The 23592-nt window shown below is 42.7% G+C and overlaps 1 protein-coding gene across 6 annotated transcripts in view; it reads right to left on the bottom strand.

Annotated features, from left to right (window-relative positions):
- The window catches only part of birc6 (baculoviral IAP repeat containing 6), a 96581-nt gene that overhangs the window by 39913 nt on the left and 33076 nt on the right, over positions 1–23592 (bottom strand). For 2 of the 6 annotated variants that reach the window (XM_029450062.1, XM_029450065.1), the window contains exons 33-62: positions 23206–23333; positions 22858–22989; positions 21786–22001; positions 21514–21697; positions 20782–20985; positions 20234–20367; positions 19620–19773; positions 19418–19534; positions 19102–19262; positions 18572–18698; positions 18319–18429; positions 17200–17458; positions 16494–17065; positions 15610–15785; positions 15404–15500; positions 15126–15320; positions 14803–15003; positions 14351–14630; positions 14009–14265; positions 12943–13051; positions 12410–12646; positions 10851–11706; positions 10402–10545; positions 9926–10055; positions 9326–9457; positions 8762–8923; positions 8448–8621; positions 4662–4885; positions 1832–2165; positions 1426–1643 (exon numbers count right to left, since the gene is read on the bottom strand). In XM_029450062.1, the coding sequence (XP_029305922.1) occupies positions 1426–1643; positions 1832–2165; positions 4662–4885; positions 8448–8621; positions 8762–8923; positions 9326–9457; positions 9926–10055; positions 10402–10545; positions 10851–11706; positions 12410–12646; positions 12943–13051; positions 14009–14265; positions 14351–14630; positions 14803–15003; positions 15126–15320; positions 15404–15500; positions 15610–15785; positions 16494–17065; positions 17200–17458; positions 18319–18429; positions 18572–18698; positions 19102–19262; positions 19418–19534; positions 19620–19773; positions 20234–20367; positions 20782–20985; positions 21514–21697; positions 21786–22001; positions 22858–22989; positions 23206–23333 (6425 nt within the window). The remainder of the gene's footprint in view (positions 1–1425; positions 1644–1831; positions 2166–4661; positions 4886–8447; positions 8622–8761; positions 8924–9325; positions 9458–9925; positions 10056–10401; positions 10546–10850; positions 11707–12409; positions 12647–12942; positions 13052–14008; positions 14266–14350; positions 14631–14802; positions 15004–15125; positions 15321–15403; positions 15501–15609; positions 15786–16493; positions 17066–17199; positions 17459–18318; positions 18430–18571; positions 18699–19101; positions 19263–19417; positions 19535–19619; positions 19774–20233; positions 20368–20781; positions 20986–21513; positions 21698–21785; positions 22002–22857; positions 22990–23205; positions 23334–23592) is intronic. The other 4 variants (XM_029450064.1, XM_029450066.1, XM_029450063.1 and 1 more) reach the window with 3 other exon arrangements.

The following is a 23592-nucleotide window of genomic DNA, read 5'->3' as shown; positions in this document are numbered from 1 at the left end:
GTTCTGGACTCACACTTTTCTCTCTTAAAGGAGTCTCAAAGGTTTAATGTTTTTGAGCTATGAGCATCTCATTTAATTCATGTTATACAACTTCAGCATGTTAGTTGAAATGTTAGCAGCACTAGCATGTTAAAATAACTATTAAATTATAAACAACATCAGCTGTGAGCTTTTAAAATAATGTGTTATGATCAAAATTAACATACTGTAGGTGTCTGTACCTTTAACATGCACACATTTTTTTCAGTACCGTAGATAAGTAAATGTACACGGTATGATAACCGTACATTTTAATACCGCAATGCTGGTACACAGTTACAACTCTAGATGGTCATACTGTAGATTTAATTATTGCTTGTGTATGACCAACTGGATTTGTAACGGTATACCTGTATTAAAGTTATCGGTTATCGGTCATCATACCATGTACATTTTACTTCTCTAATAATTCAGTAGATTAGGAACTTCATTCAGCCCTATCTTTGACACTCAACTATTTTTCTGCAAAGCTCCCTTTGCTTATCAGTTGCTCGCTGAGAGATATGCCAACAAGGCCTCGAGTAAAGGCCAGCAAGACAGAGAACCAATAATAATAGAAATGATCTTTTCCCTTGTTTCTCTATTAGTGTGAACAACAAAAACAATCATTCAGGCAAAGTGACAGAGTAGCCTGTGGTGTGGGGCCTTACGTTTCATGGTGTGTGTAAGGTAAGATACACATGAGAGAGAAACAGTGGTGCTTCACTCAAGTATAATTCAAATATTTGAAGAAGAAAAAACATGTTGAAAAATAAGATGAGTATGTGGTAAATGTTAGGGTCCAAGATTCTCAAGGTTAATAAAAACATAAATTATATATATATATATACTATATGATATATTATACAGATATACTAGATAGAGGAAGCTATAATAGAGACATCTATATATATATATATATATATATATATACATATATATATACATATACACATATATATATATACACATATATATATATATACACATATATATACATATATACATATATACATATATACATATATATATATATATATATATATATATATATATATATATATATATATATATATATATATATATATATATATATATATATATATATATATATACACATATATACATATATACATACACATATATACATATATACATATATATATATATATATACATACACACACTGTACAAACATTATAGATGCATACCTAAAAACGTGTTAATAAAGACACTAGAGCTAAGCTGACTTATCTCAAGAAGATTAAGGTTGGAAAATGTATTTTTATTTTTTGTTGGAGTTAAGGACCAAATCAAACACATTTATGCATTTTTGAGACAAATCTGGCAAGTGTCCACTTTGTGTGTGTGTGTGTGTGTGTGTGTGTGAGAGAATTGTGGGGCATACCTCAGACACACTGGTGCTGGCGTTGGGGTTGCGGGGGGCGTGGTGGCTGAGAGCCGATAGACAGGCCAGGATGAGGTGGATGGCCCCAATCTCCAGAGCCATGCGACGTAGCAGAACACCATCATCAGTGGTCAGAGGAGTGCTGCTGAACAACGCTCGCAGCACGTGGAACGGCAGCGTGGGCAACACGTTGGCTGATGGAGACTGCAGTATGTGACCTAAGAGGATGCCAAAGCAGACAGTTGATTCAGGAGACTAAGAGCATTTTGTTCTGGATTGGGTTTAAGAGAGATTTACTGGTCATGTTATGACAATGTGATGCTGCTATACAATCGTTTTGCCATTTGGAATGACCTGATCTTAGTGAGTGTGAGTATTGGCAGCTGTGTAGTGTTTTCAGACTTACTGCCCTCTCCATCGTCTGTGACACCCAGCACCAGGCGCAGCAGGCACTGGGCATGCTTCCTCTCCTTCAGCAGCACCTCTGCATACCCTGGCAGACGCAGGAAGAGGCCGAACGCCGCCAGTGAGTGGGCAGGGATGGGCGACATGGTCTGCACTGAGGATGATGATGACGAAGATGTCTGAGACTGCTGCTTGTTTATAGGCGGGGGCTCGGCGGCAATGGACTCAGGCGCCTCGTACACCAGCTCGCCCGACTGCTCGATGGTTACCCACTCAAATTGGTCACTGTCCTTGGGCTTCTCCTGCGTGGCGGAGGGCACCACTGGGGCACTCACCTGTGAACGACCATTCGGGAGAGTAGAGGGTAACTTTAGCACAGGACAGTTATTTGAGACAATGCTGACAGGTGGATTTAGGAGAGCAGGAATTCTGCAGTGTCATGATGTAGCCAATTCAAGCATGAGGGAGATAAGGCTGTCCTCTCTACATACATGAAAGATGCAAAGCTTTTCCATATCATATGTAAAAATCAATTACTGTCATTATAATTCAACCTCTCTGTAACCCTGCTTCACATCTCTGATCACTTTTCATATCCTACTCTCTCCCCCTCTCCCAAACCTAACTCTCCTAACACTGCACCTGTCCACCGTAACCTTAACTCCCTTTCTCCCTCCTCTCTTGCCTCAGCTGTCCTCTCCGCCCTTCCTTCACCTGACTCCATCTCACTCATGCTTGCCAACTCTGCCACTGACACTCTCCTCTCTACTCTGTCCTCCTCTCTGGATGCTCTCTGTCCTCTCACTCTGCAGGTTGACCAGTCCCCTCCAGCTTCCTGGTTGGATGACTCAGTGCATGCTGACTGAACCATCCTACGGGCAGATGAAAGAAAATCCTCCTTACCTTTCTAACTTTTCTCTTTCTCTATTTCTGCAGCAAAAAACACTTTCTTTCAATCTAAAATTAAATTATCCAACCCCAAAAATCTCTTCTTTATCTTCACCATATTCCTCAATCCCCGACCTCCTTCTTCCCTTCTACCATGCCACATTGTCAGCTACTTAGTAAAAAAAATTAATTGCCAACATACGCTCTTTATTTCCCAACTTACTGACATCGACTTTTCACCATCCACATTCACTTCTATCTCTCGTTACCTCTGCCCGTCCTACCACCTGCCATTTGGACCATATCCCCCCTCACCTTCTCCAGTCTATTGCTCCTGACCTCCTTCCTTTTCTCACCCATCTCAACAACACTTCCTTAACAACTGGTTGCTTTCCAAACACTCCTAAAGAAGCAATAATGAACCCTCTCTCAAAGAAAGAACCCTTCTGAAGTGAACAACTACAGACCTGCCTCTCTTCTTTCATTTCTTTATAAAACACTCGAGCGTGCTGTTTTAAATCACCTCTCGTTACCTTCAGCAGAGCAACCTTCTCGATCCGCACCAATCTGGTTTGAAGGCAGGCCACTCAACTGAGACTGCCCTCCTCGCTGTTACTGAGGAACTTCACACTGCTAGAGCAGCCTCCCTCTCTTCTGTTGTCATCCTTCTGAACCATTCTGCTGGTTGACACAGTAAACCACCAGATCCTCCTCTACACCCTCCAAGAACTGGGAGTCTCAGGCTCTGCCGTCTTCCTGCTCAAATCCTACCTAAAAGACCCCACCTACAGGGTAACTTGAAGAGGGGTTCTGTCGGACCCTTGTCAACTCACCACTGGGGTTCCTCGGGGCTCTGTCCTGGGTCCCCTACTCTTTTCTATGTACACCAATTTACTTGGCTCTGTCATTCACTCTTATGGCTTCTCCTACCACAGCTACGCAGATAACACTCAACTGATTCTGTCTTTTCCCTGTTCTGAAACCCAGGTGGCGGCATGAATCTCTGCTCGTCTAGCTGACATCTCTCAGTGGATGTCCGAACTTTAACTTATTTTCCTTCCGGGGAAGGCCTCTCCCATCCAAGACTTTACTATCAACATCGACTCTGACTGCAAGGAATCTGGTTGTGACACTTGACGACCAACTGTCATCATGCTTATTGCAACTCCCTCCTGGCTGGACTACCTACATGTCCCATTCGACCCCTACAGCTTATCCAGAATGCAGTCTTGCAATCTTATTTTCTGTATGTAGCACTTAAATTGGTTTGGCTTATTCAAAGCTATTGTACTGCACTTAAATTATTTCACCTATTTGAAACTAATGTACTTGCAAGATTCTTGCTGTTTGGAGTTCTATCTTCATGATTGTTTGCACTTATTTTAAGTCGTATTGGTCAAAAGCGTCAGCTGAATGGAATGGAATTATCGATTAATCTGCAAATTATTTTCATGATTACCCGTTTGGTCTAAAATTGTCAGAAAATACAGAAAACAATATCCTGAAATTTCCATTCCATTTAAGCACATTTGGAAAATCAGGTGCAAATAACGTGTCCTCCAATACATTTGTAGCATGCTTACTTTTAACAAGAACAACAAAACAATGCGAGCAATGGCATGAACAGCCAAATAATTTAAAGAAATACAAAATAGAGTTTAATAAAATAACTTGTGTCCTTAAACTGACAGGGTTGAGGCAGGCCCTCCGTTTTCACAATTAACTTCCGTTTTGTCTGGTTAAGAAATTGTATTCTACCGTGTATGGATTAAAACATATTACAATATTTGTCTAAAACGGTACAGTTTAATGCACGTTATTGTGCATGGTTTCTAAAACCAAAAAAGATAAGACCTGTCAGGAAGCGGTTTTAGAACATGTTTTGGGATCTTTTTGCCCTACTTCACCATATGCCTGTGTCAGTGGCAGGCTTTGAGTCATACCTGCTGAATGACATCAGGGTATAGCATAGGCAGCCTCTCTGCGATGAGGGCCAGGCCACCCATTCCTGCAAAGACCTGCAGCGGTGACTGGATGGGGTTGGTCTCCAGCAGAGACTCGTCAGTGGCGGAGTCAAGACATTCTTCACCCGGCGTCATTGGTTCATCCTCAGGACAGCTGTTCAGCATGTCACAGTGATCCACTGCAAGCAGAGCAAAGAGAGGACCTGTTGTATGTTCACGCACTGTCTGACATCTGGGACACTTGTTAGAACTGTATTTGTTTGTAACCTAAAGTCTGTGAGGAGATTCCATCACTGAAATGTCAGCACTTGTTTAATTGTAGAACTTAGTCTGTCATATATGCAATGTATGCCATCTACTACTGGGATGTGGAACAGGTGGAAACAAGAGAAAATGTGTGGCATATTTGTTCACACAGCCACTACATAACTTTAATGTTTATACTGAAAAAATGTAGTTAGTGTCTATTTAAATCTTTTGAGTCAGAGGCTGTTTTTGCTCAGTGTAAATTCCCTATTTTACATGTTTATTGCATGGTAATCACATGTCATCTATGCCATATTCGGCTTCACTGGAAAGAGTGAATTAGACCGTATGTATATGTATGTATGTGTATATATGTATATGTGTATATATGTATATGTGTATATATATATATATGTGTATATATATATATATATATATATATATATATATATATATATATATATATATATATATATATATATATATATATATATATATATATATATATATATATATATATATATAACTCAAAAGCTCAAATTCTTTAAGGCACTTGTATGCACATGAGCTATCAGTCTCTGACGCTTTCATTTCTCAAACAGAGAGGAGGAGGAGGAGACCAGCAGCTATCAAGCTCCTCTCCAGTGGAACCAGCTTCCAGTTTGTGTTCGGGAGGCAGACACACTCTCCACATTTAAGAGTAGGCTAAAGACTTTCCTTTTTGATAAAGCTTATAGTTAGGGCTGGCTCAGGTTTGCCCTGGATCAGCCCCTAGTTATGCTGCTATAGGCTTAGACTGCCGGGGGACACCTCCCTGCTCTCTTCCTTCTCTCCCTCTCTCTTCTTCTCCCTCTCTATCTGTATGCATTTATGTAAATGTATGTTACTAACTCACCATCCGGGGTATCATCCCCGGAGTGTCTGTCTCTCATGTGGCAGGTTGCCACTGATAAAGTTTACGTCAGGATCATGAATCGTGACAGCGCCTGCTGACCTGGTCCTGCTGGACACCGGGAAGCCTTATTGACATTTTCCTGGATTCATCCAAACTTTCTATTTCTTTTTTTTTTCCAACACAACATAATTTCTGTCAAATGTTGTATTTGTACTATGTTGTTTATCCTGTACACACGACATCTATTGCACGTCTGTCCGTCCTGGGAGAGGGATCCCTCCTCAGTTGCTCTCCCTGAGGTTTCTTCCATTTTCCCCCTTTAATTATGGGGTTTCTTTTAGGAAGTTTTTCCTTGTGCGATGCGAGGGTCTAAGGACAGAGGATGTTGTAACCTGTACAGTCTGTAAAGCACACTGAGACAAATGTATAATTTGTGATATTGGGCTATACAAATAAATTTGATTTGATTTGACCATGATCAAAGGCAAGACACACACCCCATCTCCACTATGCAATGTCTGGATCAGGGAGAGACTCCACTGGGCCACTTGTCCTTGTAATTTTCTAGTGTGTCTGTGCTTTCTACAGCTTAGGTAATGAGGCTATCTGAATTCAGCAGCCACAGAGAGTGCATTGGAAGGGAAGTAGCCAATCTTTACTCCCTCATTTTGGGAATGTCAAGGTTGAAGAAAAAAGCATGGAGTTGCCATGCAGTCTGCAGCCTGTAAAAAGGGAAGCTATATAACTGAACATACACGTCATCTTATTTAATTTCCCGTAGAATCTGTGGGTGAATTGAACGAGTGTCTAGACCAGGGATGGGCAACCTCACTGCCAGAGGGCCACTTGGAACCCCCCCACCCCCTCGCGGAGCTCTGACATTTTTTTATTTGTGGATTAGTCTTATGATAAAGGGAAATTGATTCCGATTCCTTATAATAAGCTATTGAAGTTAAATATACCTGGTTACTGAGCCCTGACCAACGTACAACTCCATTAGCTTGATGCTGGAGGAGAGTAATAGCCACTGATTTTTAATGCAGCACAGCCCTTTTACAATGCAACTGCATTGTAAGCCCTAAACCCCTTTCTATTCACATCGGTTACAAAAGAAGTATATTAATCACAACTATTCCTTCATTTTATTCTCTCCCATTCAGATGGCTAGACTTTGGACTTAGGGCAGAGGAGGCCCGATCAATAGACCTTCACAGGTCCAGCAGTTGATGGATCAGTGAACCGTGGCAACATTCCACCACATGTTGAGTAGTAAGCTGGTGGTTTCAGAATGAGAGCAGGACTCATGGCAGATTAAAAACCCAATATGGACAAAAAACAAGTCTGCTGATGAAGACTGTCAAGAACGATTGAAACTATAAAAATAGGAAGGGTCATTACATCATTGTGACAGCATTCTAAGTTTTGCATTGGTGCCACTTCTATACAAGTGAATGGGGCGGATACAGGGTGAAGGATAATTCTCCTTGGCTTCATCACTCCTCTCGTCTTCATTACTGGAGCATGTGTGGCATATGACAGAGATACACTCATCTGAGAAGGAATTGGGGATTGGATAAAGTACACCTCCCACAGCATCCAGCCAGACCTCGCGGACAAAACGGCCCCGAGGGCAGAGTGAGTGACTCGAGGAGAGCAGAGCGGGGAGCTAAACTAACCCAACTAGGAACCTAAGGCTATTCCATTACCCAGCCTGCTCCTGGCTGATGTCTGGTCGCAGGAAAATAAGATGGATGAAATATGATTCAGGTTAACCGAACAATGTCAGAGACTGTTGTGCCCACATCTTACAGAGACCTAGCTCGATCATAACATCCCAGCTCAAGCCATTACACTTGAGGGGCTGAGCGCAGGACTCCGGTGGGATGAGAGGAAACAGGCTGTGTTCACATTTACAATCGTTGTGCAACCCTTTGTTGTTGACAATAAATTATCCTTAAATCTTTTCACATACATGAAGTCATTGTTGAGATATAAAATATTGATTATAGTAGCTTTAAAAACAAAAGCAATCTATATCATTTTGCAAGATCTTCTGGTAATCAAAGTAACATTGAGCGTATCAGCACATCAATGCATGTTTCCTACTGTGTGTGTGTACTGGTGGTCCCTCATTACAAATGCAGTGAAACATAGCCATCCCACAGTACGTATCCCTCTGTAATTACACAATACAAGACGTCTCTCTTTCAGTCTGTTCTCATCTGTCTGTCAGTGTTTGTGACATGAGGTCCAGTTACAGTTATAAATAATGTCATTTTTACTGTGAGCAGTGCAATGCTTTGTTTAGTTAATATGGATGATGCACAAAGAGATGGCTGTTTAAATGTGAAACATAAATTAGCCAGTAATTTAGAAGAAGCCTGGAGGAAGAGATAAGCTTTAATTATTATTATTTTTGTGTGAATAGCTCATTTGGGATTTTGATTACGTTTGTTATATTTATTTTGTTTTGTTTTGTTTAAAGAAAATCATTTTTCACAGGCTTTGTATATGCAAGACCGGAAGATGTTTGTAAAAAAGTTGTGTCTTGTAATCCGATGTGGAATTGTCTCGACACAGAAATAAAAAAAATGATGAATGTACTGTAGAGCAGTTTTTGGTACCTTTCTCAGTGCGCAGCCTCTTGAAGGAGTCTGTTTTTGAAAGGCCAGGGTCAGAGATAACCTTGGAGCCCAGTTTGACTGTCAGGTTGATTGACTGGTAGCCCTGTGGAAGTTTGCGGTCGTACAGGAGTGTCAGTAGCTGGGCCAGGGTCATCTCAGATGGAAGGGGTTGACCTGGAGGGGAAGACAGGGAAAAGGCAAAAATTCACTTAATTAAGACGAACTTTGGCCGATTAGTTTGAGTTTTTGACTCCAACACCTTGATGTCCTGCTGCCAGATGTAAGTCGGAATGTGAACCGTGTACATGTAGTACCTGGAAGCAGCTTGTGGTAGAGGTGGAAGACAGGCACACTGATGGTTTTGGCTGAAGGATCCACACCAGACGAAGCAGTCAGCTTGTCACTCATCACGCGACCCCTCCTCGATGGAGGTCTGGGAGGGGTTGAAAGGGCTCGCTTGGACTGGGACTTCAATCCTGATGTCAGACACAGACCACATGGAAGCATCACAGGCCTGTTAGTCTTGTTCTCATCAATAGAATTACAGGTTAATATTTGTTTTGGAATCAAAACACAGACTTCGATATTGAAAGCTACCAACAGCTTACTTATTGTGGCAGTATTACATATCAATAAAGCTGATCATTGCCATGTGCTGATCACATCTCTGAAACAGATCATAGGACCCAGAGTACACAGGCACATTTTCCATCCAACTATTTATCTATCTATTTAGTGTTTCCTGTTTGTGAGTAAATAATCAACACAATTCCCTTTTCAATCTGATTGGGGTGTAGTCTGTGTGATAAAACACAGCGGCCAGCAGAGGTTGGCTAATTAGTGGATGGCTGGGTTGCCATTGTACACGGGGTGTGTACCTGAGGCCACAACAACACTGTAGTTGTCCTGGAATCCGCTGTCTGCTTTCATCTTTTCCTTTTCCTCATGATTCTTCTTCTCCTTGTCCTCCTTCTGCTCATTGATCAGCTTGGCTGTAATGCTGGGTGTGTCTGTTTGGATGTATAGAAGACAGAATGATATCGACTGAGTAATAGAAAATATTAGTATACGGTTGGACCGTAGATGGTCAATGTGCTAAATTGTGCCCAAATTGTTAGAAAGATGTCAGCAGTAATGAAACATACACTGCTCATTTAGTGCCACTAGACAGAAGGCTTTTATTGTGAAACTTTTATGCAGGATGTTGGGAGTATCATGCTCAGTCTTAATAGCAAACAATCAGATATCTTTAACAAATAATCAGTGAATAACAAGAGTATTTCTGTTACAGCAGATGCCAGAGAGTATACTATGACTCTGTTGATGATGGAATTAATGTGGCGCGTTGTACTCATTCACACAGTAGTATCTGCTTCTATCGGCTGCCAGGCTTACAAATCCATCTCATCTTGTTCTGTGTGTTGTTGTGTATGGTATGGTTCTAGTGAAAGGTTGAAGTTTTCTGTGTTAAAACATACCAGACACCCGGTCCAGGACTTCAGCCAGCGTGGTGGAGATGGGCAGATGGAGGGTGCGGTACTTGTGGCCTGCTCCATACATGGGATGCTGGATCATGTGGCTGGTGGCATTGATGCGACCTTTGTATAACTGAGAAGGAAAAGGGACAAAATGGTTTTGTATCTGTACGTCATAATAATATAACAATCGGTTTAGCCACAGCAAATTTCAGCAACTAAACAGTATTGAGGGTTTTTACATTTTTTTTTTTTCCCAAAGGTACCGAGAGGTCTAGGCTAAAGCATCATCATGAGCATCAGGCACACTGATTGGTTAATGCAAGTCTAGTCAGGAAATGGGTTCGTAACGGAAAAGAAAACAAGACTAAGATCTACAGCTACGATTGCAGCACTGTAAGGCTGTATGTTGCCAGCATTGATTAAACAGACATTTTTCTCTCCTATGTGAAAAGGTATTAAACAACAGAGAAACCCACCGGACAAGGAGACTGAAGGAAGACAGTGACCTTCTCGTCCTCCAGCATGAGCTGCAAGAAAAGCCTTCGAATGAAGCCTGAGATGTTTCCAGAGATAGGCACGTTGCCTCGCTGGGGTGCAGACTGGAAGAGCTCACAGAGAACCTGCAGCCAGAAAACATCTTAAAATCAATACAGCGACCAATAAATACACCCAAATAAAAATTGTTTTATATCAACAGGGTTCCAAATTCATTAAGAAATGACCTTTTAAATACATGATAAAAAACACAAAGCTTGAACTTCATTCTGCAACCAACACTAGGCTAATGAAAACATTAATATGTTTGATTTTTTTTTTTATTATTATGATTTATGATTATAATTTTTTATAATAGTCATTGAAAAACAAGTCTCCAGCAAATTTGTGTCTGGGCATTATCCTAACAGAGTGGAATATGATGGCAGACCTGAGCCATGAGCCGCTGGTTGTTAGGGTGGCAGGAGATGCACTGGAGAAAGAAGGCCACAGTGGCATTTTCCAGAGCAGTCCTCTGCTGGGTGGTGAGTCCTCCTGCCTGTCCAGAAGATGTTAAGGAGAAACGTGACCCTGAAGCCTGAGGCTGGGATGGAGGGGGACCTGCCGCAGATCCAGAGCCTAGTGGCTGACAGCCTGCATTGGCACCAGCACTAGCACTGGAATGGCACAGCAGGAAAAGCAGTGCTGTCCAGAGCGGGTTTACCTCTGGTCCTCCTAACCAGTCTTTCATGGCGTGACTGTTGCCTACTTCAGTCAGGAAGCGCAGCACCGGAGCGGCCAGCTCTGCAGCCAAAGGTGGCCGTATGTGTGAGGACGAGGAGTGGTAGTGGTGATGGTGATGTCGTCTCTCGGCCTGAGCAGCGGGCAGAGGCAGGTCGGCGCTGGCCAGAAGGCCGACACAGAACTGGGCCAGGCTGCGAACCAGCAGTGAGGGTAAGCCCGAGTCCAGCAGCTGCTCGATGGCTCCTGGAGACTGGGAGGCAGCTGCCAGCGTCGTTAACTGGGATTCAGACAGATTAATGGGAGGTCTTGCATGCTTTGAGTCGTCGGTAAGTCCTGCAGAGTTGGTCTTGGCGTCGTGCTGCTTTTTGCCATCGTCAGTCATGGCGAGGCGGTGGTGCTGGGCTTGAGAGTGACTGGCGCTAGGCACTGAGACGATCCCCATCCAGGACATGAGCAGGGAGAAGTAGCTGGGGTGGATGTGACACATGGAGCACAGCAGGCTGTCCACAGCCTTCTTCAGCACAATGTTGCATGGCAACGACATAGACCAGTTATACAGCAGCCTGGACGAAGAGAAAAGAATGGAATCATCATCAGTCATTAATCTATATTGATGTAGTGAATGAATACGAGGACATCTTTATTAAAACTAAGAAGGGTTAATAATTAGTGCAATATTAATTTACATTCATTATTTAACATGCGTAAAAAAAAAAAAAAGAAAGTAACGTTGAATACAGGGGACTAATATCTGAAAGGCCTTTATTAATGTATGTCTGTACCGTCTGTAACCACACAACTGCTGTAGCTAAATATTTAAATGCAACCTTGAAATGCATTGAAAGTCTCAGCAACAGCTGGGCAAATTGCCAAATGGTTGTAAACAAGTTCAAATGGCCTCATTCAGTAGTTTCTTTTTTCTTTCTTTGTGCATAAGAGATTAAAAATTATACATTTAATTAATGCAGTACTCTTTACAAGGTGAACAACACATGCATTTAATCTCTCCCTGTGTGTAAGCTTTGCTGCTGAGGCATATTAAGACTTGAGTTGTGTTGGAAGAGTTACAGAAATGTTACGAGGACCAATTGTATGTAAAAATGCCATCACATTTAGGTAGCGAGGTCTGAAAGGGAAGACTCTAATTTCACTTCTTTTTCTGATGAGAGTGAGCATATATTGACTTAGTTTCCATTTTAGGGTAAACTACTCCTTGCATGTATGCAAGTATGGTCTTAATAATAAGGAAAAAAATATATAACTGACTCAAAGAGTTCTCTGTTGAGCAGTGCAGGCAGGTCGTAGTCAACAGGCAGCTCGTAGCTGTGCCACAGGATAGCTGCGACACAGTGGAGGTGGGAGGGTGACGGCATTAGGAGGCCGTACTCTCTGGACGAAGCAGATGAAGAGCCAGCAACGGCGCCAGTGTATCCCATGGGGCCACTCATCTTGTGAGCCGCCACCCGCGAAGAGTCATGGACCCACTGCAGAAGAGCCTGGATCCTGAAGGGTGAAAATTGAGAGGATGTTTTGATAAATAATCAGAAACCTCATCACAAGGTTTGTAAAACTCTGCTATATCTCCTCAGCGTGAGGTGTGCCATCGTGGAATTTATATGCAACAAACACGACCATGTGACAGTAAAAGATGACAAGGAGAGTGTAAGGACACATTTAACTATTGCCGAGTCTGTCTGGAATATCACCTTGACAGAAAACTGATTCTCATTAGTTGTTATAAAGAGGGGGGCTTAAGGACAGTTGAGAGTCTGTGAAGTAAAAGCAAGATGTAGATGTACCTGTCTTTGGTTCCAGAGTCCTGTGTGGTGCCCAGCTGGTACAGGATGTCAATGGTGGAATCTGAGGAAAGGCCATTCAGTCGCCCAAACAGCAGAGGACTGTTCAAATCTACAAAGATAGAGGCAAAGACTAAAATAAGAATTGTTATCGTACTCTATAGTCAACAAGTCTCCGAGATGATTTTTGTCCCCCTGTGAACCTTCAACACATAATATGTGTTGCATATTATGGTAGATTTTTGAATCATTTATGGATTATTTTCTGTAGATGTGCAGGGTTCTGCTCCCCAACTCATTACATTGCATTTATTTAGCAGACACTTTGCCACATTACAAATGCTTTCAGGTTTGTTTGGGGGGGGCAGGTGACACTTAATAATGAATGCTTAAATACAAACCGGTCCTGAGCCTTACGCAACAAACCTGCTCATGGGGAAACCCAAAACGTTGTGAGAAGGTTCAGGTTTAGTCAGGTGTGGCCATTGAAAGTAATTTATTAAGAAGGTTTCTCTTTTTCTGACATGCATCCATGTATGCATGTTTGTTGCAAGTCTATAAAACATAGTCATAGGAAGAGGCAACGAGACAGAGTGTGGTTAATGCTTGATTAGCATGATTGACTCAATTTGTCAGTACCAGTGAGGTCTTAAAGACGCAGGCACAAGACTAGGTCTGTTCTCAGTTTTAAGCCCGTGCAGAATTCTAGCAAAGACCCCTTCAGTTGGCAAGACCGTTTTCATTAATGCCGCTTCACTTAATTTCTACTAATTACAGCAATGACCAGTTAACGGTTAGCACGATCCATGTCCTAGAAATGCATCCTATTTTGGTACAGCTGACCTGCTGTACACCGACTTAAAGACAGTTTACGCTGTCAACTCAATGGCATTAAATCAAATCAATGAACACACTTTTACTACCTGGTGGGCCAATCTGTCTTTTAAACTTTAACAACCTAATTTAAGGACCTCTTAATGCAAATGAATTTAAATATTTTAAGACTTTTTGATGCTTTCCCCTGTGGATCTGCTGCCTATGACACTGGAGAGATGCAGCTGTGACTCACTGGTAGGGTCGGTGCCAGAGGCGGCACAGTTCCTCAGCATAATGTCGATGAGTTTTAGTCCAATGCGAGTGGACTGCAGGCCAATCTTGACCAGCACAGCCTCGATGTTAGGCGAGTGCATGCCGCAGTAAGGTGACATGAGCAACGCGGCGCAGGTCTGCAGCAGGTTGGCGGTGGGTGCTGCAGCACTGGCCATCATGGCCTCCAGGTCACTGACATGGGTCAGGCAATGGTGGAGAAGACGCAGCCACCCGATGCTGTACGGGGAAAAGGAAAGATTACAACAACACCCACATCCAATACAAATGGGTATTCTCTCTGTCCAAATTCAGTTTTTGGTACCTGGTTTTAGAGACCTGGTCCTCAGAAGGCAAGAACGGGTTGTTGACGGTTGCAGAGGAGGTATTACCGAACGCCGTCAGGCCCAAGAGTTTGATCTGAGACAAACCCAGCGTGCTAGCATCACGAGGCCGATGCAGCCTCAGGCAAACAGCCGACGCAACCTCCGCCTTCACTAGCTGGATCTTTATGTACGTCAGGCCGCTGGTGATGACTGGGGTGGAGAGCGGCAACATATTGACCCCATCAGCACTGATCTCCACTGAGACGGAGGATGGGCAGGCTGGATGGTCGGAGGAAGGGGACACAGCAAAACATGAAGGAATGAGTTTATATCCAAGTGAGATGGAAAAGTGATGATTGCAAAAATATTAAAAAAGGAAAATCATTTTCCAAAGAATTCCACAGCACATTTTTTCTAATTTACTTTCATTGTTAAACTGGCTGCTACTCACTGGCTAGAGAGGCAAGGTGTGGCTGGATGTGGAGCTCTTTCAGCAGCACAGCAGCGGGGAGGTGGATGGTGAGGTCACACCAAGCCTCCTCCGGCAGGAAGATGTAGGACCAGGCTGCTGAGCGGGCCCGGCGGTGGGGTGGCGTGGCTTGGAGGAGGACCTCTGCTGGCTGAGCTGTGGGGCTGCTGGATGTGATGGTGCCTGGGACGAGACAAATAGATCATTTACAATTAGAAAACTTGATGTAAGGCTGTACGATATTTTACTTTAAGATTATTGTCCCACCAGATGTAACAAATTGAGGAGAAAGTAACTGAAAGCACCTAAGGGAGCAAAGTTGTGGAGTCCCTCAGCATTGTCTGGCTCTGAGGTCATCACTCTGGCTTTGAGGTTGCCATCCGCTGTCTTCCCTGGACCTGAATCTAAGAACTTCATGATGGTGGACACCATGCTGCGTGCTGTGTTCACAATTGCCCGGGTGCTGGTCACCATGTTGTTACAGATCAACTGTACACCACCTGAAAAACAAAAAGTTATAGTTTCTTGTTCAATCAGATTTTCCAAAGGTTGGGAAAGAGGCAAGTGTTGTGCATGTACAAACCCATGTCGTGGAAGGTCTTGAGAGCCTCGCTAGTATCCAACACTCGGAGGATGAACCACAAAAGAGGCTCCGACAGCTGACAGGTGGAAAGAGACCCCTACAAAATGTTTTTAAAACCGCATATTAAAGTTTTGGCATTGGTATTTTTTCAAGACGTATTTTAATACCAAATCCTCAAAGCCCAAACACCACAGCCTGATGCTCACCTGTCTGCCCATGTAACCACAGGCCATGTATGTGAGGATGGGCTGTAACATGACCTGCACTGAGGTGGCCCTCTTGCTGAGGGTGGTGAGGATGGTGAAAAGGCCGTCACCCACCGAGATGGCGTCTAGACCGCCATGAAAGTTCTCATGTTTGGTCAGGTGGAGACCGCTGGCTCCTGAGGAACAGAGAGAAGTGTCAGCTTGCAGCAGTAGTTATTTATCCTCCTCATATTTTTGTTTTTTCCTTGTTCTCTGGTTTGTTAAGAGTACAATTCACTCACAAGTGAAATTTCATTATCAACAAATTATTTCCCTGACGAGTTGAATTCAAAATCAATTAAACACACTGTTGTTCAATTCAATACACTCAGTTGTTTTAATGCTACAGCGTTACTTGGTCTGGTATGACCAGTAGATTATGGTCAGTAATGTTAGCTAATGTTTTGGGAAACATCAGCCAAATACTGCTGTAAGACTGACATTACAGAGTCAGTTTGTTGATTCCATGGGTATGTTACACTACATTTGAACAATTATCAATATTCCATAAAATGTGCCAGTGTTTCCTGTTCAGCAAACATTACATAGGCTAAATTCATCTTGTTCTCATTAAAAAATATATATATTTTAAATATAAACAACATACGTGGCCGTTTATTAGCATTCATTTGAATGCTAATAAAAAGTTTTAGTCAGGTTTGTGTCCAACTGTTGAATGCAAATCTAATATCTACTTTTATTTTAGCTCTGTTTTTGGTCTCTACCAACTAATAAAAAAATCTCTCTCCTAAACTGCTAAATGCTGTAAATGCATAAAAATGGTGGGCATAAAAATCAAAACAACGAGATGAAAGATGCTGAAACTGTAGGTAGATTGGTCTTACCTATGATCATGGCCATGGCACTGCTGTTGCACTGGCCCAGTGCCGACAAGATCTGGCTCATAATCTGCTGATTGGCTAGCACCAGGTCGGCCACACCTGCAGGGGGACCCTGACTAAACGCCGATCCACCAGCCACACTTTCTTTGCTGCCACAGACCTTCTCCTCGTCCGACACGCTGCTACCAGCTGCTTCACTGCCGGCCGGCGGCAGTCGTCCACTGAACTCTCTGTCCCCCGACAGAGGCAGCTGCACCAGCACGTTGACCAGCTTGAGCAGGTCGAACATCAGCTGGTCGCGTGTCGTCTCTCCACAGACAGCTTTCGCGTCTCCTGGCCTGATGATGTTGGCAAATAAACCACCAAAACAAGCCCGAGCCCCCACAGAGCTGTCTGAGCCGCTGCGGGAAACCAATTTGTCGGAGCAGGTGATGTAGTGGTGAACCAAGAATGTGATGGACTCGATGACGGAGGAGATGGTAGACACTGAGACGACCTCAAAGTTTTGCTCGAGAGTAAACTCCAGCAGCTTCACCTGAGCGTCCAATGGACCCTGGCCTGACTGGAACGGACCCCTGAAAGGGCGGGATGAACCATTAGTTGACAAAGACCATTCATAAGACATCTACTGAAATGTCTCATTGGTGACTGTGCTGTAACATGCAAACACTATTGTTGGAAAATGCATTACAGAGAAGCGATCGCATACCTCTCAGTAGACAGGATGTGCATGAGTTTGAGGAGGAACTCGCTGAAAATCTGCGGACTAGTGGAGGACAGGTGGACTTGCAGGCGGCTCAAAAACTCATGCATGGCCTGGGTGGCGGTGGGTCCCACCTGAGAGCTGTGCTGGCTTGTCCCATTGGTGCTGCTGCCAGACAGGAAGCGCACAAGGACATGAACCAGGGTGGGATCAGACACGATCTGCTGTGCTGTGCTTTCCTGAGAGCTCATTCCGTTGCTGGAGGCTGGAAGTTCAAACACAGATTTTATAAAAAAATCATTCAACACCAGACAATTGACAATACTACAAGGGCAAATAAAACACACTTAAAAAACTTAATTTAAATCACTTAAAGGAAATAAAGTTGTGGACTGCTGATCATTTTCAAAAAGGTAGATTGAATTCTTCTCTCCCACACAGCCTTTGGTTTACAATTATTTCATTAAACAATGAAAATACCTTTGCAGAGACTTAAAAGTTGTCCTTGTTGTTCAAGGTTACAGTATTTAGGATGTGAAAGACAAAAAACATTGCGATCATGACTTATGTTGTGGAAAATCAGATACAATCAATCAGCAAACGGATGTTTCAAAAAGAATAGTATTTATGAGATAGCTTTGCTAAAAGTACCTTCTAACTGGACGACTTTGGAGAAACTTAGGAATTTCTTACTTTGGTGTTCTAAAGTTAGGGCTGACACATCCATCTAAGTTTGGTGTGGCATAATTCATAAAGCATTTTAGATTGTATAGATACTAATAGATCCTCAGTTAATCAGATATTGTTTGATTCCACTTGACTTTATAAGTCCACATTTGTTTTATGAATTAAATCAGCGACTTTCCCATCAATGCATTAAATGTTTTTCTAAAATAGTTCTGTATTGGAAATGCATGGATACATTTTGTTTCACATTCACTGACACAAATCAATACCCTGTCTGATCAACCAATCACTGTAGACATAATGACCTAAGCTCTTTCATGGAACACACTCTCACACCAAAGACAAAAGGTTTCTTCGAGAGGAAGACTGAAAGTGTGACTATCTGAGTTCTAAGACCTTTCACACACGGAGGGAAACCAGTGAGAGGAAAGTACTGACCGCAGGCTGGCATGTTGGTCATCAGGGTGAGAGAGTGTAGCACCAGACACCATGTTCTCAGGGAGGTGTTGGGGTACCACGCCAGTACTGTTAGGAAACTGCTGATGGATGCTGGACACACACATAGACCAAAACATATATATAAATAAATATATAATAAAAACACAAAACAACTATGTGTAGGGACGTAACAGACTCAGCTTCTCTCTTTATCAAGTGTTGAGAAGGAGAGAAAGCGTGGTGGAGTCCTGACCTTGGTTGAGCGGGATGGTGGGCACTCGGCTGGCGTTGAACAGAAAGATGTCTGATCCGCTCTCTTCACTGCCGCCAGAACACGTGTTGAGACTGAGTGTTAACCACAGCTGCAGCAGAGACTCCAGCTGAGAGAGAAGAAACAGGTTTTCAATTAACTTTGTTTCCTGTTATACGGCACAAGTACATCCTGAAAGGGCCCTGCACTAGTCCTAAGTAAAATGCTGAAGTTATTGAATATCAAAACTGTAGTAAAATTGGTTATGACCCAGACTTTGGGGGCAAATAACATTTATGTAGCGTTTTTCTGTGAACCGCACAGGTTTTAATGCATGATGAATTACATAATTTATTACAAATCTGAAACTCACGTACAGTAACTGAATAAGTGGAATTTCGTCCAGGAATACAATCAATCAATACAATCCAGGATTTTCACTAAGGTCCAATGGACCTTGGAACGGATTAAAAATGAAATGGGAAAAGACCTATCCACGTAGACTAAAGGACTTTGTGCTTGTGTGTGCTGACCTGGACATGGTGGACCTGCAGCATGGAGAAGAGCTTGTTGAAGCAGCCACTCAACATGGGGATGGACGAGGGCTGGATCATGAGGCAGCCGGCTGGAGGAGAGCCTCCTCCATGGAGAGCCCTCAGCAGGGAGTCATCAGTCCCATTGGAGGCCTGGCTCACTGAAAGACACAAAGCAAGCAAATCTTTCAGCCGCGATACATAGAGACTGCCAATAGAAACCTTTGTCTGCAGGTTGTTGAGCACTTAATGTCAACTATTGAACAGCAGATATTTAAATAACCATGTCCTGTTTTCTTTAGTGTTGTGTAGTTACTTGTGGTTGAGCTTGAAGTGAGGGCCTGAAGAATCGAGTCAGCCTGTAGAGTTGCCATCATTTTGAGCATCAGTTCAGCCTGCTGCTCCAGTCCCACTTCTAGCCGGGCATCCAGTGCTGTGAAACAAAAAAGCAAAAGGTCAAAGACATAATGTTTATTTAGAGAGGTCAAGACTAGTCCCATAATCCAACCCCTACTCACCCTGTGACACTGAGACTGACAGACTCTGTGACCCGGGCTTTTCAGCAGCAACTGGAGGTTTGGACACTGGGATACCAACCCCTCCAATGTAGGGGTTGTACCCGTACGTGCCATAGTCAGCGCCCCAGTAGTCATACCAGGTACTGCTTATAGGCTGAGACAGGTTGGAGGAGGAGGAGATGTAAAACATGAGGGGGAAATAATTAGTCACTCTCCTGACAACAGATCAAATTCTACATTTACTTTCAAAACCCAAAATGCTGATTTAGCTGCTGAAAGTAAAATAGGTTATGCTACACTTAATGATTACATCAATTAATAAACTGCCACAAGAAGGCATCTTAATCACAAAACGTTACTTTTTCCTGTAAACATCAGACTATCTTCCAATATGTTGACTTCTTCTTGTAAAATCTTTTCTTGTACATTATATTGACCAATGACTTCTCAGTCACTTCAATACCCCATCAGGTAGGTGTAGCTTCATGGCTGTTTATTTCACCATTTACTAACTCAACCGTTAACTGCAATAACATCAATACACAAGCCAGTGGCAAAGAATGAACAAGTAAATAGATAGAATAAAAGAGAATAGGAGGTCATATTCAACATACCTTAAACACTTTGGCAGCGAGTGGATCTTTTTCCAAATCAATATCTAAAGGATCAATATCAACATCCATCAGATCTTGTAGCAAGTCAAAGTCTATGTCTTTATCTTTTTCCAAAGTTGACAGAGGTGGAGCACCTTTGGATAATGAAAACAGCCTTAATATTGCCAAGGAAGCACACTAGGAAAACATACAAGCAAGCCATAAGCTCCTCTTCTGGAGGAGAGTACAGGCACAACACAAAGGAATCTTTCTGTGAGAACACAGTTAGAAAAGTACAACATCTCATGGCATCCAAATTATTGTTATTATTTTTTTAATCACACAATGGAACATCAACTATAAACTAACAACAAATGTCAAATAGGCTAAATCTACATTTTTGAACTCCCACTCTTAAAGACGGACAATAATAAAACACATAAAGCCATACTGTTGAAAAAAGAGAACAGAAACAAAAACTTTATATTGTGATTATAAAGTGTGTGTTCATATCAACATCTGTGTGGTGTTGTGGGAGGTGTGGAGAATGGATGCGGCTACCCACGCACTTTGGAATAGTGAGGAGGTCCCCGTAGTACCTGCAATGATATCAGGCACCAAGGCCTCATCAATGCTCTCTACCAGGGGGATGGCTGTCTGCTGGGGGAGGCAGTCGTCCAAATCAGCCCCTGCTGAAGAGGACGACGCCCCGGCCTCGTCACCCACTCCCACCTCATCCATGACGTCCAGAGAGCCTGGAGACAGCAATTCACCTGGGACAACAACAAGGGTTTCATTTAATCACACTCACAGGGATGACGTGTTGAAGTGAGAACAGTCAGATCCAATGTGGCATCGTTAAACATTATACATCGCAGGTATAATGTGTACCATGTTCCCCATCTTAGTTTAGTGCGTAAGCATGCTTACTAATCGGCCCTAAACAGAAAAAGTAAAGTTGAGGCTTACAGGAATGTCATTAGTTTTGCAGGTATTAGAATTAGAATTTTTTATCCTTTGGTTTACGACCAGATGATGGCTCAAGATGAACAAGTCACAAGTTATTGAAATTCGTCTCAGGGGACCAGGAATGTGTGTACGACATTTCACAGCAATAGTTACTGAAGTTATTTATTTACAAGCATTTGAAAAATGCTGCTCAGTGGAATGCTGCTCTACAGTCGGACATTTTTTAACCTGATCAAACACCAGATGTTCAAAAACAACAGACATACAAACACACCAGCTGTCAATCAAGTCACAACCAATGTGACACCAAACCGCAAGCAAAGTAAACACACCTGCTAGGATGTCCTGTAGCATACACGTGAGGGAATACTGCGCCCAGGCCCCCCCCCAGGAGATGTCCCCGCGGTTAAAGTCGGTCCCCACAAGCAGGAGCAGCAGACGCTCCAGCTGCTGCTCAGACACCACCTCACACAGGTTGATTGTGGGTCTTGTAGCATTGGCTATCCTAGCAAGGACCTGAGGGGGTAACAAAAGTACTTATTAACTAACTAATTATACACATTACCAAATTTAATAAGTCTATGTACCAGTGTCAGGTGAATACCTTGCAGACAAAGAGCAACAAGTCAGCATGGCAGGTGAAGTCCATGGAGAGGAGGAAGAGGGCCAGCTTCTGCACCACAGAGATGCAGCGTTCATGGGACAGTGTAAAGGGCAGAGGTTCTACTTCTGGGGCTTCTTTGGCTGTACTGGACTCTGTGTCTAACGTCGAGCGGGGCCATTCGGCCGTCCGTCGCAGACGGATCAGGTCTTTAAAGTGCTGGAAGACAGAGGAAGGGCAAACAACCAATTATGAGACATTATTTTACTGTAAATGCATATGATTTAGGATAATGACTGGAAGACTCCCAGCTGTTGCTCTATGGTTAATGCACAGACATGACAGGGGTATTGATTTTCTCATATCACTCTTGGAAGAAAGCGAATCGTTTTATTTCACAAAACTGCCCTTAACATGTAGCTATCCATTGCAGTGTAAACATTATACCTTTCAGTAAGTCTACCTAAGACAGGTAATACATTTGAATTTATATGGAGTAGTGTTTGTGTCCACCTGATGAATGTAGTCTTTTAGCTCTGTTTTGGTCTCCAACACCTCCTGAGGATAAATATCTGTCTCTTTAGATGCTAAATACTCCACTATGTTCAGCCGTCTGCCGTTTAGTGGCGAGCTGGTAGTGTACCGTCAGTTAAAAATAAGGTTGATGAGAGTAGTGAGATAAAACCACAGCAGTAAAAAACAAAACAATTAACTAAAAGATGCAGAAAAGCTCTGCAGAGGTGACTGATCATTCCCTTGTTCTTCACTACGAGTGACACCTTTGACATTATACAAAGTGACTCCATTTCCACTTCAAGTAAGTGGTTCTGATATTGTGATGTACATCACGGCCCATCGTTTACATTAATTGAAAGCTATTTAGATAGGATTTGCATAATTTCACACATCTACAGCCTGGTGTGTAAATTCCATCATAATAGACTAACCAAATTATGGCAAAAACTACAAAACAAAGATAGATAAAGAATCTAAATTGTGTTGGCATATGAGATGGAGACAATACACAACATACTTAATTATACACTTATACTTAAGTGTGTGCTGAACTGCTCACCTTGGATGTGGCCTGTTTGAGCTTGGCCTGTTCCACCAGCAGTTTGTACGAGGAGCCTTTGTTGCTCTGGATCTTCTCCTTCTCAATCTGCTCCACCAAAGCTTTCTGTTTTGCTTTCAATAGATTTAACTGCTACAATAAAAAGGGCATGATAAATATAAGCACTGCATAAGCATTCGAAAAGGAGTCAAACAGACATGAGAAAAACATTTTCCTGGGGTTTCTAATGTAGGACTTGTACAAGACTTGTCTGCACAGTTTCATGTATCAAGCTGTATCTGACTATTTAAAGAACACATTTATGAGTCTGGGTTTGAAGGTGTCGGTGTTGGAATGAGACACATTTACCTGCTTGTGGTGGACGAGCTGCTTGCGGATCTTGCGCGAGTAGAGTCGATCCAGGCTGCTGCTGCCTTTAGCTGACCTGCTGGAGTTCTGAGACTGAAGGCTGTTATTGATGAAGCTCCACTGAATACCTGAAGGACAGACCAACAACACTCATTTCAATCACAAGCAGTTGCTGGAAACAGCTGAAGAAGTGTCAACTACATAAAGAGGGGGCGTTATTCCATTTTCAACCTACAATCTGAATGATCTGAACAGCATAGAATATAAACTGATGATAGATCATTTGTCAATGACATCATTAAGACCTGATGAAACATGCATATTATATTTCCTTGAATTTTACTTCTTCAAGTAGTAAAGTCCTGTAGTGGAATAACAATTGTAAAT

Source organism: Cottoperca gobio, chromosome 15 (assembly GCF_900634415.1).
Source record: "Cottoperca gobio chromosome 15, fCotGob3.1, whole genome shotgun sequence".
In the NCBI taxonomy this organism is placed as follows: Eukaryota; Metazoa; Chordata; class Actinopteri; order Perciformes; family Bovichtidae; genus Cottoperca; species Cottoperca gobio.
This window is presented reverse-complemented; position numbering and strand designations above follow the sequence as displayed.